A 17,824-nucleotide genomic window follows, 5' to 3' on the forward strand; every position below is an offset into this window, starting at 1 on the left:
TGTTGTGACAAGGTGGGGGGGTTGTACAGAAGATAGCCCTATTTGGTAAAAGACCAAGTCCATATTATGGAAAGAACAGCTCAAATTAGCAAAGACAAATGACAGTCCATCATTACTTCAAGACATGAAAGTCAGTCAATACGGAACATTTCAAGAACTTATAAAGTTTCTTCAAGTGCAGTCTCAAAAACATCAAGCACTATGATGAAACTGTCTCTCGTGAGGATCGCCACAGGAAAGGAAGACCCAGAGTTACCTCTGCTGCAGAGGATAAGTTCATTAGAGTTACCAGCCTCAGAAATTGCAGCCCAAATAAATGCTTCACAGAGTTCAAGTAACAGACACATCTCAACATCAACTGTTCAGAGGAGACTGCGTGAGTCAGGCCTTCATGGTCTAATTGCTGCCAAGAAACTACTACTAAATGACACCAATAAGAAGAAGAGACTTGCTTGGACCAAGAAACATGAGCAATGGACATTAGACCGGTGGAAATCTATCCTTTGGTCCGCATGTGTAGTTCCCACCGTGAAGCATGGAGAAGGAGGTGTGGGGGTGCTTTGCCGGTGACACTGTCAGTGATTTAGAATTCAAGGCACACTTAACCAGCATGGCTACCACAGCATTCTGCAGCGATACGCCATCCCATCTGGTTTGCGCTTCGTGGGACTAGCATTTGTTTTTCAACAGGACAATGACCCAACACACCTCCAGGCTATGTATGAGCGATTTGACCAAGAAGGAGAGTGATGGAGTTCTGCATCAGATAACCTGGCCTCCACAATCACCTGACCTCAACCCAATTGAGATGGTTTAGGATGAGTTGGACTGCAGAGTGAAGGAAAAGCGGCCAACAAGTGCTCAGCATATGTGGGAACTCCTTCAAGACTGTTGGAAAAGCATTCCAGGTGAAGCTGGTTGAGAGAATGCCAAGCTTGTGCAAAGCTGTCATCAAGGCAAAGGGTGGCTACTTTGAAAAATCTCACTACTGTCATTGGTTACACTAATTGCAGTGTGTTTACATAATCTGGTTCAATAATTCATTACATTACCCTGAGGAAGGCACAGTGATGCCGAAACGTTGGTAAATACCCATTAAATTGCTGGGAGATTATACACGGAGTGTGCGACTTTATTTATTTTGATAGTTTATAGTTAATTCGCCGTTAGTCAGCACCTCCACACAAACTATTATTCTGAGTGTGCGCCAGCTCATGTTTTTTTAATCTAAATCAAATCAAATCCAATGTATTTATATAGCCCTTCTTACATCAGCTGATATCTCAAAGTGCTGTACAGAAACCCAGCCTAAAACCCCAAACAGCAAGCAATGCAGGTGTAGAAGCACGGTGGCTAGGAAAAACTCCCTAGAAAGGCCAAAACCTAGGAAGAAACCTAGAGAGGAACCAGGCTATGAGGAGTATAACACTTTTCTACATGATTTCATTATTTCATAGTTTTGATGTTTTCAGTATTTTTCTCAATAGACAAAATAGGGAAAAAATAAAGGACTTGAATGAATGATTATGTTAGGTATGTCCAAACTTTTGACTGATACTGTATGAGGTATTGACTGTCAAATACTACTGAATATCTTTAACTCAACTATGACGCTGTCGATTTTTACAACATCACAATTGAATATGAAATAGTAAAGCAAATTATACAAATGTAGCCAGACTTTTAAAAACTTTTTGGAAAGGGTGATAAAATGTCGCGATATGCGCAATGTCCTCCTCTGCTCTTTGTGGTTGTCTCAACCAATAAAATCTCGCTCTGGGTTCCTGCTTCTAGCTTCCATTACACCACGACACGAACCACCACCAGTTAGTAAGCGGTGTCGGTTTAAAGGCTTTAGACCACCGAACTATAGTGTCATGAAAATAAGCAAAAATAATTTACAGTAATATATCAACTATATCTTTAAGGTTCATTCATTCGGAAATTGACAAAGGAAGAAAAGACGAGCGAAAACTAAGGGACGTCGACAAACCGGCAAACAAAGAGATCCCTTCTCGACGACAACATTTTTCCTCAATATTCTTTAGTTATGAGTCATGTGGCCGTCGAAAATTTACACGGTCTAGAACAGCAGGTGAGTTGTCTTTATTTTTTTTTATGTGTTCATATCTATAACACGTAGAAATGAGTAGAACGAGTCTGAAAATGCAGTCGTGGATACCAAGCTAGTTGGTTAGCTTTGCTCGCTAGCTACGTTAGCTGTAACTGCGTGTGTTGTCTAATCTCTGGGTAAAATGGAGGCCGGTGGTTGATAATGGTTGGTGACGATGGCGGTGCTTCACGTTCAACAATGCAGTATTTCTCACAATTGGGTTGATCCTTAACTATACCTCTAAGACATGCAATCTAAACCCTATGTTCAATGTTGGTGACATTACAACTATTTTTTTACCTTGCATTTATCCACTTGAGCTGATGAGTGTTAGCCTGCTTGCTAGTTTGGCCTCTAGTTAGCGTTAGGTACGTATGCTAACACGAAAGCTAGCTGGCTACATTTTCTTCTGCGTCACTGTCACATTGTTTTAATCCCGAATGAACAAAGCGTGTTTATGCTTTGCACAGTTGCTGGCTAGCAACGACTGCATTGTTTGGTTTTGTGTTGTGCTATAGATATTGTTGCCATGTTAAAGAACCTGTCATTGATAAGTCATCCAGTTGTTTTTGTCACCTGTAACGTTAGTCCAGCCGACAGTATCCAAGAAAACACCCATTAATTTGGTATGTAAGCATTTTAAAAATCAGTCTTTGTTACTGCATTTGCAAATGCAACATTTGTCAATGTTAAATATGGTCAAACATGGAAGATGAAACCTAACATAATTATTAGTAAGCTGTCATGACATTTTCAGATAGTCAGCCGATGCCAATTTGACATGTGCTTGTCAGTGTGAAAGGATGTTGGGTTGGTGGTGTCAATTTATTTTGACACAGGAAATAAGACCCCCATTGAGCAATGTTGGTCACGCTCCTTGATAACCTGTATTTGTCTGTTAAAGCAAAGGACTCGAGGGGAAGAACTTCGGTAACAGTATATACATTTGAGCAGAGAGAAATCCAGTTCAACTCTGTAATTGGAGTGTTTTGGTAGGGTGGTAGGGAACGAAATCAAGCTATGGTTCTGGTGTTACACTTTGTATTGCATGTTATAGAGAAGCTTCTCATAAACACACAATACTTTATTTCCTGATGATAGAATTTACCATTGCTGATATCAAATGTTCAAGTGATCTAAAAAGGTCGCGACAGGTCATTGTCAATCCCTAGTCAATAATGGCACCAAGTCAATTTCTGAATTCTTAAATTAAACACATATTATCCAACATTTCAAGATAGGGTGATCATACTGTTGGGACATTTTCAGGGCTGATGTAGAACCGAAATTATTCAAATAAAAGCAATAAATTATTAACTTAAAATGCTATGTTATGCTAATTAGGCACTTCATATGCAAACCAGGCAGTACGGAATACATCATTCATGTATTTTAAGCCCAATTGAAAGTAGGGTGGTCATATTAACAGATCTAAATGCTTTATACCAAACTGAGTTTGCAAAAATTTGAAATAATTTATGAAGTAAGCTTGCAACTTTTTACATGACCTCATGCAAATTACATACTTAATACACTCCTACACTCGCATCCATCCCCACACACACCTTCTCACTAAGTCTGAACTGTAACACGGAAAGGAACTACGTGACCAAAAGTATGTGGAAACCTGCTCGTCAAACATGTCATTTCAAAATCTTAGGCATTAATATGGAGTTGGTCCCCCCTTTTGCTGCTACAACAGCCTCCACTCTTCTGGGAAGGCTTTCCACTAGATGTTAGAACATAGCTGCAGGGACTTGCTTCCATTCAGCCACAAGCATTAGTGAGGTCGGGCACTGATGTTGGGTGGTTATGCCTGGATCGCAGTCGGCGTTCCAATTCATCCCAAAGGTGTTCGATGGCGTTGAGGTCAGGGCTCTGTGCAGGCCAGTCAAGTTCTTCCACACCGATCTCCACAAACCATTTATGTATGGACCTCGCTTTGTGCGCGGGGGCATTGTCATGCTGAAACAGGAAAGCGGCTTTCCCCAAACTGTTGCCACAAAGGTGGAAGCACAGAATCATCTATAATGTCATTGTATGCCTGTAGCATTAAGATCTCCCTTCACTGGAATTAAGGGGCCTAGCCCAAACAGTGAAAAACAGCCCCAGACCATTATTCCTCCTCCACCAAATCTTTACAGTTGGCACTATGCTTTCGGGCAGGTAGTGTTCTCCTGGTATCTACCAAACCCAGATTTGTCCATCGGACTGCCAGATGGTGAAACATGATTCATCAAACCAAAGCACACGTTTCCACTGCTCCAGAGTCCAAAGGAGGCAAGCTCTACACCACTCCAGCCGATGTGTTGCGCATGGGGATCTTAGGCTTGTGTGCGGCTGCTCGGCCATGGAAACCCTTTTCATGAAGCTCCCGACTAACAGTTCTTGTGCTGATGCTTCCAGAGGCAGTTTGGAACTCGGTAGTGAGTGTTGCAACCGAGGACAGATTTGTACGCGCTTCAGCAGTCCCGTTCTGTGATCCTGTGTGGCCTACCACTTGCTCCTAGACGTTTCCACTTCACAATAACAGCACTTACAGTTGACCGGGACAACACTTGCAGGCCAGAAATTTTACGAACTGACTTGATGAAAAGGTGGCATCTTATGACAGTGCCACGTTGAAAGTCATTGATCTCTTCGGTGAGGCCATTCTACTGCCAATGTTTGTCTATGGAGATTGCATGGCGGTGTGCTCGATTTTTATACACCTGTCAGCAAAGGGTGTGGCTGAAATCCACTAATTTGAAGGGGTGTCCACGTACTTTTGTATTATAGTTTCATAAAGTACAGTATTGGGATATTTGGACATTGGGTAACAGCTGATACTTTGTTTTAAAAAAATGCTATATTTTTCTTTTAGTGAAAACCGATTTGTTTACTTTTTATTTTTTTTATTTTTTTATTTAAATTTTATTTATTTTTACCCTTGGTCCATTATTTCTCCCTCACTGACCACCCTAGTTTTGGGTCTGTATTCCTGTAGCCCAGGGCTGCCCAACTTTCTTCCTGGAGATCTACTGTCCTGTTGGTTTTCAGTCCAACGCAAATTTAGCATATCTGATTCAGCTAGGTAAGGTCTTGTTGAGCAGCTAAATGGTAGAATCGGGTGTGTTAAATTAGAGTTGGACGGTAGATCTCCAGGAAGAGGGTTGTGCAGCCCTGTTCTAGTCTATTGGCAGTTTTGAGTGTCTGCCTTGTAAGAAAGTATCTTTGGTTGCTTGCAAAGGTACACCCACGGTAGAGTGCTCTGCAAAATGTACAATTGAAACTTACTGTAATTGGATTGTGGTGGTGGGGGGGCAACAAAACTAGACAGGGGAGTTCCCTGCTTCACATATGTATAATGGGGGAAGCACTGTAGTATAAGGGATATTCATGTCTTTCTGCATTCTGGAGATCAATAGTTTGTCACACTTTATTTGGATAGTGTGACCATCTGTTGATAAGCAACTGCTGGTTTAGGGTTAGGATAAGTGTTAGGGTTAGTAGATTGTTAGTTGAAATGTTACTGTAGAGCATCTATAGATGGAGTGTTACCCATTTTTTTTTTTTCACCCTTTGTCTTGCAGCTTACTGTCCTATATGCATGTTTAGAATTACATTTATCCGTAACAGTGTTTACCGTAGTACTTAACTGTACGTTTCATTTTCTATTTCAGCTTGCTGTCCTAGGCTTGAACAATGCTGACGGGCAGGGCGGAGGTACTGGCAGTAAGTGATCTCTACTCTTTGAGCCAAAGGACATCTAGGTTGTGTTATGGTGATCCTTTTCTTTTATGATCACTTGGTCTGAAGCAGCCCTCTCTCTTATTCTTTCCTTCAGGGCCATTGGGTGGTTCAAGGACTGAATATAACCCCCCACCCCCAGGTGGCCTTTTTAATGGCTAGTTCATACCCCAAAGTCAAGAACTTGTCAGATGTTTTTAGACCTTAGAAGTGGTCTGAAGTTGAGCTGAGTTAGTGTTCTGCAGGAATCTGCAGATAAATTATTGGTACCGTCCAATCACAGGCCCACGAAACATCCCTGTCCTGACATCACTGGCCTTTGTGGGAAAGAGACTAGAGTATGGAGCTTTAAACTATTGGGACTGACTCACATTTCCATCAGTGTATTACTAGGTTCATTTAGGTATAAGATGCCATCAAGTGATTTTAATTTCACTTATTTATTTTTAGCCAATTCATGCTCTCATCATTTATGAAATAGCATAAACGCCATTTAAGTTTTAAGTTTCATCATTTGGGGTACAAGACAGTTTATTATTTTTAAATTTTTATTTGTTTAATAAAACAGGCCAGATGGGCTACTTAATCCCTATTAAATTAAAGGGATTGTGACATCCCTAGAATAAGACTAGGAACCCATTAGACCTGTGACGTGTTTGTGTACAGTACTGCCCTTGTGTTCACAAGTCTGTCTCTCTAGGGACCTGTTACATTCCACCTCATTTACGGAACCAAGAGGCTTCCAAAAATGGTAAGTGTCGTCCCCCCATCAACACTACCACCTCTGAGGTATGCCAGTTGGACACCGTAAAAATGCCCTGGCCCCCTAGTGGTCAAGAATGCCATAATGCATTGTAGTGGCCCATAATAAACATTTCACTAAATTGATTAAGCTAGCAACAATGCTGTAAAATTCCCTCAACTAAAAAGTAGACTATTAGCTTTAGTTTTATCTTGACAATTTATTCTCGCTGAGCTGGGACAAGGTCAGCTAGAGGGTGACCCGGGTGTATTGATTTTCTCCACTAGTTTGAAACAGTGGCGTAAAGGTTGCGTTAGAATCCCCATCTTGTATAGCCAGCCGCTTGTTTTTATCTCATCCCAAAAGACACTACAGGGAGACAGACACAAAACCGTGCAAATCCAATGTCCTTGAGTCCATTTTGTGACAGCATCTGGGAACTGCTTTGACAAACCATCAACCACTCCATTTCCATGCTTTTACTGGCCAACATTCGCAGTACATCGGCAGCATGTTTTCATCATGAAGCCCCCCCCCCACCCATGACGTTGTTTGTTGTTGTTTTTTTGTTGCAGCAGATGCTTTCTCTAGACCGAGCGCTTTGTCAATGGCACCAGGAAGCTGTAAGTCCCTTCACAGTCCGCTCTTTGGCTGAGGGAAGCTCTGGCGTTTTTTATTTTAAATGTCATCTTTATTTTATTCTGCATGTTTTAATAAAATTGCCTACCAGAACAGTGGTCTCACTCAATTCGATTAGAAAACAAGGCCACGTGCATTTCGACAAGGGGACTGGAGGCTCTCAAATTACATCTTTAAAACCACATTCCCATGGGTGAAACAAAGACATGACTGGCTTTTTCCTGCATTAAGGGTGTTGGCATCCGCTCACATGCTTACATTTTGTTCAAACAAAACACAGCCTCCATTAGTTATGTCATTCCAACATACTGCTTAATTACAAGGTTTCCATTTATTTGTGTGTGGAATTTAAAGTGGTAGGTATTAGCAAATTAATGCTGCTTGCATAACAAATGTTCCTTAATCGGGACTTAATGAGCCAAATTATTGACTTGTGTAGACTTTTATTGTATGGATTGCGTATTGTTTACTGGGAAAATAAGAGGCATCCGTGCAGTAACAAGTGGTGGGTGTCTGGGATGTGAAGGTCAAAGGAACCAAGAAGGGCGTGGTTTCATTGTGCCCCTAACCCCTACTAGCTCTAAAGGACCTCAACACATTTCTTACAGCCATCCAGGTCATTCTAATCTGTGAACATAGGCTAAGGGGAAGTAGCTAGAGGCTGAAATGGAACTGGGCCTACTTGGTCCAAATCTCTCTTCCTACAGTGTCCGTTACTGCCTACCGCCGTTGTGCCCTTGAGCAAGGCACTTTACCTCTAAGTGCTCTAGGGGTGCTACTCTGCCGCTGCCCCTGTGTTGCTCCCAGCCTGTGGTGTCTGTCAGATTGGTTACTGTGACAGCAACAACTAAAGAATATCTGTGCAATGGACCAATAAACAAAGTATTGTATTGACTGCGCATGAGGAAACCCTCTTGTACTATGGGAGTCACCATGTCTCTCCTCTATTTCCTTTCTGTTTTTACCCAAGATACGCCTGGCGGTTGGGACGGTGGACGCAACGGCTTTGTGCAGAATGGTTACCACGACAACCGCATGAATGGGGGTAACCGGTACAACAGTGGCCCGCCTCGCATGGAGAGGGGCAGGGGGGGTGGAGGTTTCCGCGGCGGCAGGGGCGGGTCCTACAACCCGGTACAGCCTATGCAGAACGCCGGCATGTTTGGCGTCTACGACAACAAAGATGGCGGCGGGTGGAATACGACTAAAGATGCATACACCAGCTTCGGCGCGCGTCCCGACAGGGGCAAGTCTGCTTTTTTCAACAACGGCGGGAGTGCGCCCCGAGGAAGGTGAGAAGACTAGAGAATTCACCCCAAAGCCCTTAGCCAACAACTCTCAGGTTCCACAGAGTTCAATCCCTGTACCATGAGGCAACTCGCTAGCAAGCTAGCTTTCCTGACCCCTGTGGTTATCTTATGCTTGACAGTTACCAACGTGGAGGGTTTGGAGGCAGTGGAAACAGCCGCTGGGTGGAGGAGTCCAGGGATGACGAGGACTGGTCCAAACCCACTCAGGCCAATGAGCGCCTGGAACAGTGAGTAGTAACCTAACTTACCCCCCTTTCTGCATACTAATGATAGTTCAATAATGAGGACTTACCAATGTCATTTTACAATGCATCACTATCCGCTATCCCTGTTTTTATCAATATCCCCTCTCGTTAAAATGGTCAAGTAGACCTTTCTGTCACTTTCCTGACCTTCTGTGTTTCTGCTTTTCCCCAGGGAGCTGTTCGCTGGTGGCAATACAGGGATTAACTTTGACAATTACGACGACATTCCCGTTGAGGCCACTGGCCAAAACTGCCCCCATCACATTGACAGTGTGAGTCCCCACGTATTCTTGCCAAATAACCCCGTCTCAGATCCAGTAGCCCTCATGTCCTATTAGTCAGCATTTTGTTAGAATTCTTCAAAACCAGAAGTGTTTCCCATAGGCTCTACTGAGCAGCTTGTGTGGTGCTGTTGATCCCCCTACACATATCCCCCCCCTTCCCACTGAAACAGAGTTGCGTGAAAGCTGTTTGGTGTTCATTTGAGTGACTGGTTTGTCTTTGTATTTCAGTTCCAAGACGTAGAGATGGGAGAGATCATCATGAGCAACATCGCCCTGACCCGCTACACTCGGCCCACTCCGGTCCAGAAGTACGCCATTCCAATCATCAAGAACAAGAGGGACCTGATGGCCTGCGCCCAGACTGGTTAGAACCAGAGCGAACTAGAACCACTCCAAATTGGATTGGTCTGGAGAGCTATATGCAGATATGACTTAAAACAGCTATTCTACTGTAGTTGATTTAAGTATAGGTATATGACTAATATAAACTGTGGTCTCTCAGGTTCCGGTAAGACTGCCGCTTTCCTGTTGCCTGTACTGAGTCAGATCTACACTGAAGGCCCGGGAGAAGCCCTCGCTGCCCAGAAGTCTGGAGGACAGGACAACGGAAAGTATGGTCGCCGTAAGCAGTACCCCCTCGCTCTGGTCCTGGCCCCCACCAGAGAACTGGCCCTGCAGATCTACGAAGAGGCCAGAAAGGTAAGCAACTGCCCCCCTCTCACCTGGGATGCTATTGCGGGTGTAGTAAAATGCTTGACACACCTACACAATGTGACCACACACAGAGAGGACAGACATCCCATCAGCATCAATACCAGCTAGGTCGGTAGCGGTCTGCCAGTGGGCCTCTATCTCTTTGTCTCTGTTTTTGTGTTAACTGACAACCAGTCAAGGTTGGTATTAGGGAACTGCAGTGTAACACACAATCATTGTTTGTGTTCTCCTCTCTTGTCCCTTTCCCTGCCTTCTCTCTTGCTCTCTGTACCCTATATTCACCCTCTTCTACCCCTCTCTCCTGCTGTAGTTTGCGTACCGGTCCCGTGTGCGTCCTTGTGTGGTGTACGGAGGGGCTGACATTGGCCAGCAGATCAGAGACCTGGAGCGAGGCTGTCACCTGCTGGTGGCTACACCTGGACGCCTGGTGGACATGATGGAGAGAGGCAAGATCGGCCTCGACTACTGCAAGTGAGTAGACTTCCAACAGTCTGGACTGCTGGCAGACTGAGCTGTCCCAGACATAACGTCTGGTTCTTGACGTCATTGTTTTTGAGAAGGTGCAGACAAGTTACAAAGCCCCTTGGCCCAGTCACTAGGGACTTTACCTAGGTGAATAACCTACGCCCCATTCGCATTGGTTTAGTTTTACTGGGGGAGATGGGAGTTATGTGAACAAATCACCACATCTGTAATTTAAGTCCTGTCCAAATCTTCCATGTCCGTCATTTTTTAAATAGCAGGAGAGTAATAAATTCAGCTGGAAAACCTATCATTTTTCGACTATCTCCAAGGTCCTCTGATAATATTAGTCCTGTGCGACTCGATATCCCTGTTGTGAGAGAAACGTCTTGAGTTTGACAGGTGTTGCTCGTGGTTTGAGCAAGAAACATCTAGTTATCAGTGTAGCCTGTTGTCACCTGGACATGTTGAAATATATCTTCACACCTAGAATAAAAACCTCCAGTCTTCTGTCAATTTATTGAGTAGGAAAATAATTAATTACAGGGGGCAGATTGGGGAAATAAACGTAACCCGTCTGAATCGCCCTCTGGAATAAGACATTCTGGGGTAATAATTACATAACCAACGTTCTCTAGTAATACTAGCGCTGTGCAAATGGAGCTCTAGATGAATTGCGTACATGTGGGTAATATGATTCATTCCACCTAGTCCATCAGTGCAAGCAAGAGCTGAGACCATATTGCGTAGCCCAGCTCTAACTCTCCTGATGCAGCTTATCAGACTATTGATTAGTTGAATTGGCCTGCTGGAAAGGAATCCTACATACCCATGAGTCTCTGACTATGATGGGAAAACAGGTCTACAGCCAATACCTGACCCCGTCTCTCTGTTAGTTACCTGGTGCTGGATGAGGCTGACCGGATGTTGGACATGGGTTTTGAGCCCCAGATCAGACGCATCGTGGAGCAGGACACCATGCCCCCTAAAGGCATCCGTCAGACCATGATGTTCAGCGCTACCTTCCCCAAGGAGATCCAGGTACACGCCCACATGGTGTTCAACTCCCTTTCCTAAAGGGATCATGGTACATGGACAATATTTGTTACTCTCCAGTCCCCACAATGGCTTATGTATTTGTCAAAAGTATTGTGCTTAATGAGGAAAGAAGGAAGGTGTTATTTGCCATTTGTCCTCTATGGTGTATTAACCCACCTTTCCACACACATTTAATAAACTATCCTCCATGTTGGCTCCACAATAACACGAACCCCTCGGTCAGATCCTGGCGCGTGACTTCCTGGAGGAGTACATCTTCCTGGCGGTGGGACGCGTGGGCTCCACCTCCGAGAACATCACCCAGAAGGTGGTGTGGGTGGAGGACGGTGACAAGAGGTCCTTCCTCCTGGACCTGCTCAATGCTACAGGTAACTACCTGGACTATACCTGTCACTGGCTCAACCCCCTCTCCTGTCCCTGTCTGTTACTTACTGGAACTTTTACTGGTAGTGCAGGGTTTCTCAAAGCTCATCCTGGGGACTCGCTCACTGTGTTCTGGATTTTATATACATTGATATGTGGTTGATAAGGGCATTCAGTTACCTGAAGGAAGCTTTGATTGGTTGAAATGAAAACCTGCATGGACAGTGGGTGTTTGAGGACTGGAGTTGAGAAACCCTGTGTTTGAATAGCCCCTCGGTGTCTTATGAATATGTTGACTTGATCAGTTGGGCTAGGTGGAATCTGCAACGGCAGGATTTCCCAACATCACCTGTCTATATTAAAATCTAACTAAATCCTGAAGCTCATCATTGATTGAATATGCAGACATGTCTTTGATAGGACAACTTCCCAGCAGATTCCACCTGCTCCTACACTAGACTAGTTCCTGTTTTTTTTAATTATTTTTAAGCTTGTCAGATGTAAGCTCTAGATCTTAGAAGATGGGTAACCATTCAGTTGTGATGGTCTAGTATTGATTGCATTAGGTATTCTGTTCTTTCAGATGGTCATAAGCCTGGGTTGTGTTCAGTGGGCAGTTTTTGTGTGTGTTGAACGTGACCCAGTGTTGGTAGGGTCAGATGTGAGGTGAAGACTTGTACTCTAGCTTAGGTATGTTGGCTATCATAAACTGACCCTGCTTAGTATCCCCAAACCCCAGTTACTCCTATGCAGAGCCATGTACACACAGAGTTCAGGAAACCGTCCTCCATGTTGGCACCAAATGTTCCTCAACAATAACATTCTAATAATGAGGTCGTATTGGAACTCGTTGGTACCATTAATGGCGGCCATTGGGTTTTCTGAACTCTGTTGGCTAGCCTCCCCCTTTTTTAATGTCACTTATGAACTGTTGAAACTGCAATGAGTTTATCATCGGGTTTGGTTTTATCCAAAGTCATTCCGAGCGAAGTTCAGGACAATGCAGGTGAAAACATAGAGAAACCTGGTAAGTAGGAATTTATTATTACTAAAGTGGATGTAGAAGCTTGTATCTCACTTCATATTTCAGTTTATTGATTTATTGCTTGGCCTGTATTGGTTACCCATATTAGTCATCCATTTGTGTCCAGACGAGAAGGTCCGGTTGGTTCTGATCAGCCATCTAGTGTGGTTGTCATTGTGAGGTCATTCACTGTTTTGAAGGGTGTTGTCTCCTTTGTGGGGGGGGGTTTGATTTGGGAATCTGACTGTTGATTTGTTTAGTCCACACCCTGCTTGCTACTGTAACCGTATGCCATTTCCTACACTTATGCTTTTGTTATGATGGCCATGACAGCTTGCAAAACGTTCACGGCAGGTCGAAAAATCAATAACATGATCCACTATTCTAACAGATGGAGAAACATGTTCAAACATATCTCTATCTGAATGTGCTGTAACATTTTAAACCTTTTGAAGAAGCCCTCTGGTCATCATGCATCACGACTCACTGTAGAGTAGCCCGACACAGCTTTATATATGCAGCTTTTCTTTGCTAGAGCCTCCATCTCTTAGCAACACTATGGATGTTTCTCCTCTCTCTAAACACCTCTGGTGATTCGGCTCCCTCCTTCCCTCTCAGATCCACAACCACAGGGGGTAGTGGGTAGATGCTGTTTCCATACCTGTAATGTCTCCCCTGGGGCTCGTTTAGGAGGGTACTGAGCAAGCGCTGAACGTTGCAGATAGAAATGCCACGAATAGACCTGATGCTAATCCTCCCATGTCTGTTATACAGAATCTATTTTAACATTTTTAAGCAGTGACTCACCGGTCTTCCTTCTCCCCAGGTAAGAACTCTCTGACGCTGGTGTTTGTGGAAACCAAGAAGGGAGCGGATGCCCTGGAGGACTTCCTGTACCGCGAGGGTTACGCCTGCACCAGTATCCATGGCGACCGCTCCCAGAGGGACCGAGAGGAGGCTCTGCACCAGTTCCGCTCGGGACGCTGCCCCATCCTGGTTGCCACGGCGGTGAGTCTGCAAGCTGACATTTTGGTTTGAATTCTTCAGCTCTGTGACAGGTAAAATATATTGGTTGACAAATGATAAAGCCAAACACACTAGGTCTTTGGCCTCGTACTGTTCAGGGCCTGGTGTTTGTTTTGCAATATGGTTGCATGTTGGGGTCGTTTTAAAAAGGGAACTAACATGCTTCTGTTCAAACAAGCAGGCCAATAGTTGTATTTGTTCTCTTGTACCAGGTGGCTGCCCGTGGCCTGGACATCTCCAATGTCAAGCACGTCATCAACTTTGACCTGCCCAGCGATATAGAGGAGTACGTCCACCGTATTGGCCGTACTGGACGTGTGGGCAACCTGGGTAAGCCTCTACAACATTCAAGAACTCTCAACTCACCACTCAGCGACACGTAATGCAAATTGTTTTTATTTAGATGACTATTTGACTGTAACATGGTGAACCCTCTCCTCTCCCAGGTCTGGCCACGTCGTTCTTCAACGATAAGAACGGCAACATCACCAAGGACCTTCTGGACATCCTAGTGGAGGCCAAACAGGAAGTACCCTCCTGGCTGGAGAGCCTGGCCTATGAACACCAGCACAAGAGCAACACGCGCGGACGCTCCAAGAGGTACACACGGTTACACACACACTCCTACATAAAGGAGCAGAAGTACAAGGGTTTAGAGACGTTCCACTCTTAATCACTGACTCATCCTCTCTGTTTAGGTTCACCTCTGGTGGCTTCGGAGCCAGGGACTACCGTCAGACAAGTGGCGGCGGCAGCACTGGAGGGTTCGGGGGTCGCGGTGGACGCCAGCCCGGTGGACATGGAGGAAACCGTGGATTTGGTGGCGGCGGTAAATATCCATTAAAACCTCACAATGGAGCAACATTTGGGTGTAAATATTACTGTTGGTCTATCCCACAATTCTTAGGACACAAGTCCAAGAGTTAGTGTTTAATTCCAACCATGCTCCAACACAGTCCTTATTTTCCTTCTAACACTGTCCTGATTCCCCCCCCACATCACAGGTGGCTTTGGAGGAAACTTCTACAGCAGTGACGGCTATGGCGGAAACTACTCTCATCAGGGGGGAGTGGACTGGTGGGGCAACTAAACATCCCTCCAACCCTACCCCCTCTACCTACACCTCCTTCCTCCTCCCCCCACCATCGCAGTGGGTCGCGCCACGCCAAACTCACTGATAAGGAAACCACATGTGTAACCTAAGCCAGACTATATAAACTCCCGTGTAGCTTCCAAACAGACTGCAGTACATTACCAGCTGTGATTCTCTGACCGCTTTTCCAAAAAATGGAGCTGAGAGACGGGGGACCGAGAGGACAGCTGACCAAGAGGAAAGCTGGAGCCACTGAGCGATTCCTAAAGAAACATGGCACCGCCAGGCTGTGGAATCATCGTGTGGTCGCCCGTAGTGACTATAGCGTATTTAGGATCTTGGGACTTGCAGTTCTTTTTTTTTTTCTTTACCTACAACTGCTTTTTCTTTCTTTGTAACAAAACAAACTGAGGATCATTTGTTTGTAAATGTACTGTGCCTTTAACAATTAGATTGTTTTATCTGTATTTTCTTTTAAGCGTCATAACGGGCTAAAACCTGGCCAACAAGAACTAAATTATATATTTTTTGTTTTGGTTTAAACGTGGTTTTGTTATTTTATTCGGAAGGAAAACAAAATAAGCTTGAACTAAATATCAAACCTTGGCAAACACTGAGATGACATGACTTTTGAGTGAGTCATTTGTCCATTTGAGCTTCAAATTTGTCACAGGGTAATCTGATGGCTAGCTCTGACCGCATGTTGCAGCCATCCTATGAGAATTCCAATATAGGTTTTCAAACCCTTGTGTGACAAAAGTGCACTTCAAGGAAAAAAAGAGTTCAAAATATTTTTCGCTCACTCTATCCTGGAGAGGAATATGGTAGTCTTCACTAAACGAGCCATTCCAGTTGTACAATTTTAAAATTGAATATTTAAATGGTATGTCCATACATACAAACTATTTGAGCAAGTAGATGCTCAAAAGTTCAGTTCCCCACTTACAAATTGACTTGGCATTGTGGCACCAAGTGAAGCAACTTCTAGCTGCCTGGTGGGTGAATTTCGTTTTTGATTGAGCTTTTTTACTTAAACATTTTGGAGGATGGCAATTGACAAATATCCATCCTTCTGGGAGAATGTTTCTTAAAATTGTCAATTCTAAAACAGCGCTTGCCATATAGAAAGTGAAGTTCGAATGGTTGCCATAGGACCACACAGTAACCTGGGTGGCTTTGCTTTTTGTCAAGGCCATCCTGGGATGAAATACGCATGCAAGTGTTGTTTTTTGGTCAAGGAGTTTAAAAAAAAAAATGCAAAAGGAAATTCTGCAGCAGGCTTTTATTTCATTACAAAATGTTGTTCTCTTACACCTTTAATTTAGTTCTCTTTTTCAAGCTGCGTTCGAATCCGAAGGACATTCTCGGGTTAACTGTTTAAAGACACAAGCTCTTCCTCCTCGGAGAGCGTAGGAAGGTCAGAAGTTAACGGTCAGCAATGTACAGGCGAGCGAACTGCACATGTAGCAAAGGGTGATGGGAAGTGCAGTTTATTTACAAGTGCACCATTTTAAGAGGCAATGAGGTTTTCCTGTGTATGCTGGCTGGTGAATCTAGACCACGCGACCCGGCCAAAGACGGGGGTGCTTTATCTATCCTTCATTTCTGACACAGAACCAATGCAGCTATTCTTCCCTTTGGTAGGGTTGGGCCGCCATGATGTATTATGTAAAACCACTGGCCAGTTTACTACTATAGCTGGCATCCAGGCTTCCTCCTTATATAGGAGGGAGGCCCAACGTTGGCAAGAAAATGGCATTTTAAGTGCAATAGGTATATATTATCAGTGTGTCTGTCGTGCCTTGACATTTTGAATCAATAACAGTGAGGTGGTGGTTATGAAGCAGATGCACTGACGGTATTGTGTTAACTTAAGATTGAATGGTGCTACCTAAGTTAGGTCAGGCCCCTTTGTGATGTTACTTAACGGCCATCAAGTTTTCAAAAAAACAAACATTTTATTGCACATCTAGAGTTTTATATAAATGTCTTGAGTGTGTGTCCTTAAAGCTTCCGAATTTTGTGTGTGAGGAGATTGTGAAAAACGCAGCTTGTTTATGAAAGGGGAAGGGTTATCACTATTTAAACCAGGATTTATTTGGGACCAGGGGTTAGTTCAGTAGCAGTCTGAGAATTGAGCTATTTGCACACAGATTACTAGATTCTACTTTTGCTGCTAGTTTGTGTAATTTATTAAGCATTTTTGAGAAATATTTATTTTTATAAGCCTAAAGTGATAGTTTAAGAAACTTGACCAAAAGACAGTACAAAAACACTGGCACTTGAATGTTGAATGTCACCGGTATGCGTGGAAATGTATATTTTTCGGGGTAGTGTGAGCTTTTTAATGTCAGTCATATTGGACTCAAATCAAAATCCACACCTGTTACTTCTAGTAGTACTGGCCACATGGCCACACCGTCTAATCAACCTTAACGTTTAATTGGTGAACAAAATTCGAAACAAACAACCAATGCCAAGGTTTGGATAAAAGTGATAACATTTTCTAAAAAATATTGTACCAGTGCAAGAAGTGTCCAGATTCTCTCCAATTCAATTTGCTTTTCCTTGTTTTTGAGGGGTTTTTTCCCCTCCCCCAGCGAATGTCTGGCACATGGCAATCTTAAGAAGAAAAAAAACATGTGGTTCTGCTCTGTTGTATTTGCATATTTGGGCCTCACTGTGTTCTGTGGAGTGTGTGGTGAGTCTTAGCCGGATCAATGAGTCTTACAGTAACATTGGCTGACTGAGTCTGAAAAGTAAAGGTGTGGATGAAACATATGAATGGAAATGTGAAGCTGCGGAGAGGTTGGAGAGCTTTCGGCTGGCCAGACACTCCCCTGAACGCCACCGAGTCGCCCACTAGTTTGTATTTGCTTTATGTACTAGTTTAGAGGCTGTGCACTGCACGAGAAAACACCTGTGCATTTATTGTATGATTTTACCAAAATTAAAAGTTTTGACTTGCAAATACTTAACAAACTTTTGTATTTTGTCTTTGCATAGCCAGAGTTTAATATT

The 17,824-nt window shown here is 43.8% G+C and overlaps 1 protein-coding gene across 9 annotated transcripts; it reads left to right on the top strand.

Annotated features, from left to right (window-relative positions):
• The first annotated feature begins 1,768 nt into the window (after positions 1 to 1,768).
• LOC106575550 (ATP-dependent RNA helicase DDX3X) lies at positions 1,769 to 17,776 on the top strand. Of its 9 annotated transcripts, none has more exons than XM_014152116.2 (18): positions 1,769 to 2,095; positions 5,776 to 5,827; positions 6,543 to 6,593; positions 7,160 to 7,207; positions 8,194 to 8,515; positions 8,653 to 8,760; positions 8,951 to 9,050; positions 9,291 to 9,426; positions 9,565 to 9,761; positions 10,087 to 10,247; positions 11,135 to 11,279; positions 11,521 to 11,665; positions 12,637 to 12,687; positions 13,511 to 13,692; positions 13,923 to 14,040; positions 14,157 to 14,310; positions 14,409 to 14,581; positions 14,715 to 17,776. In XM_014152116.2, the coding sequence occupies exons 1-18, from the start codon at positions 2,051 to 2,053 to the stop codon at positions 14,798 to 14,800; spliced, it is 2,274 nt and encodes a 757-aa protein (XP_014007591.1). In that variant the 5' UTR covers positions 1,769 to 2,050; the 3' UTR covers positions 14,801 to 17,776. The 9 variants fall into 9 exon arrangements, with proteins under 9 accessions (XP_014007591.1, XP_014007594.1, XP_014007592.1 ...); XM_014152119.2 differs by having other exon boundaries at positions 14,409 to 14,539; XM_014152117.2 differs by having other exon boundaries at positions 7,163 to 7,207.
• Positions 17,777 to 17,824: the final 48 nt, after the last annotated feature.

The sequence above is a fragment of the Salmo salar genome, chromosome ssa16, assembly GCF_905237065.1.
Source record: "Salmo salar chromosome ssa16, Ssal_v3.1, whole genome shotgun sequence".
Lineage (NCBI taxonomy): Eukaryota > Metazoa > Chordata > Actinopteri > Salmoniformes > Salmonidae > Salmo > Salmo salar.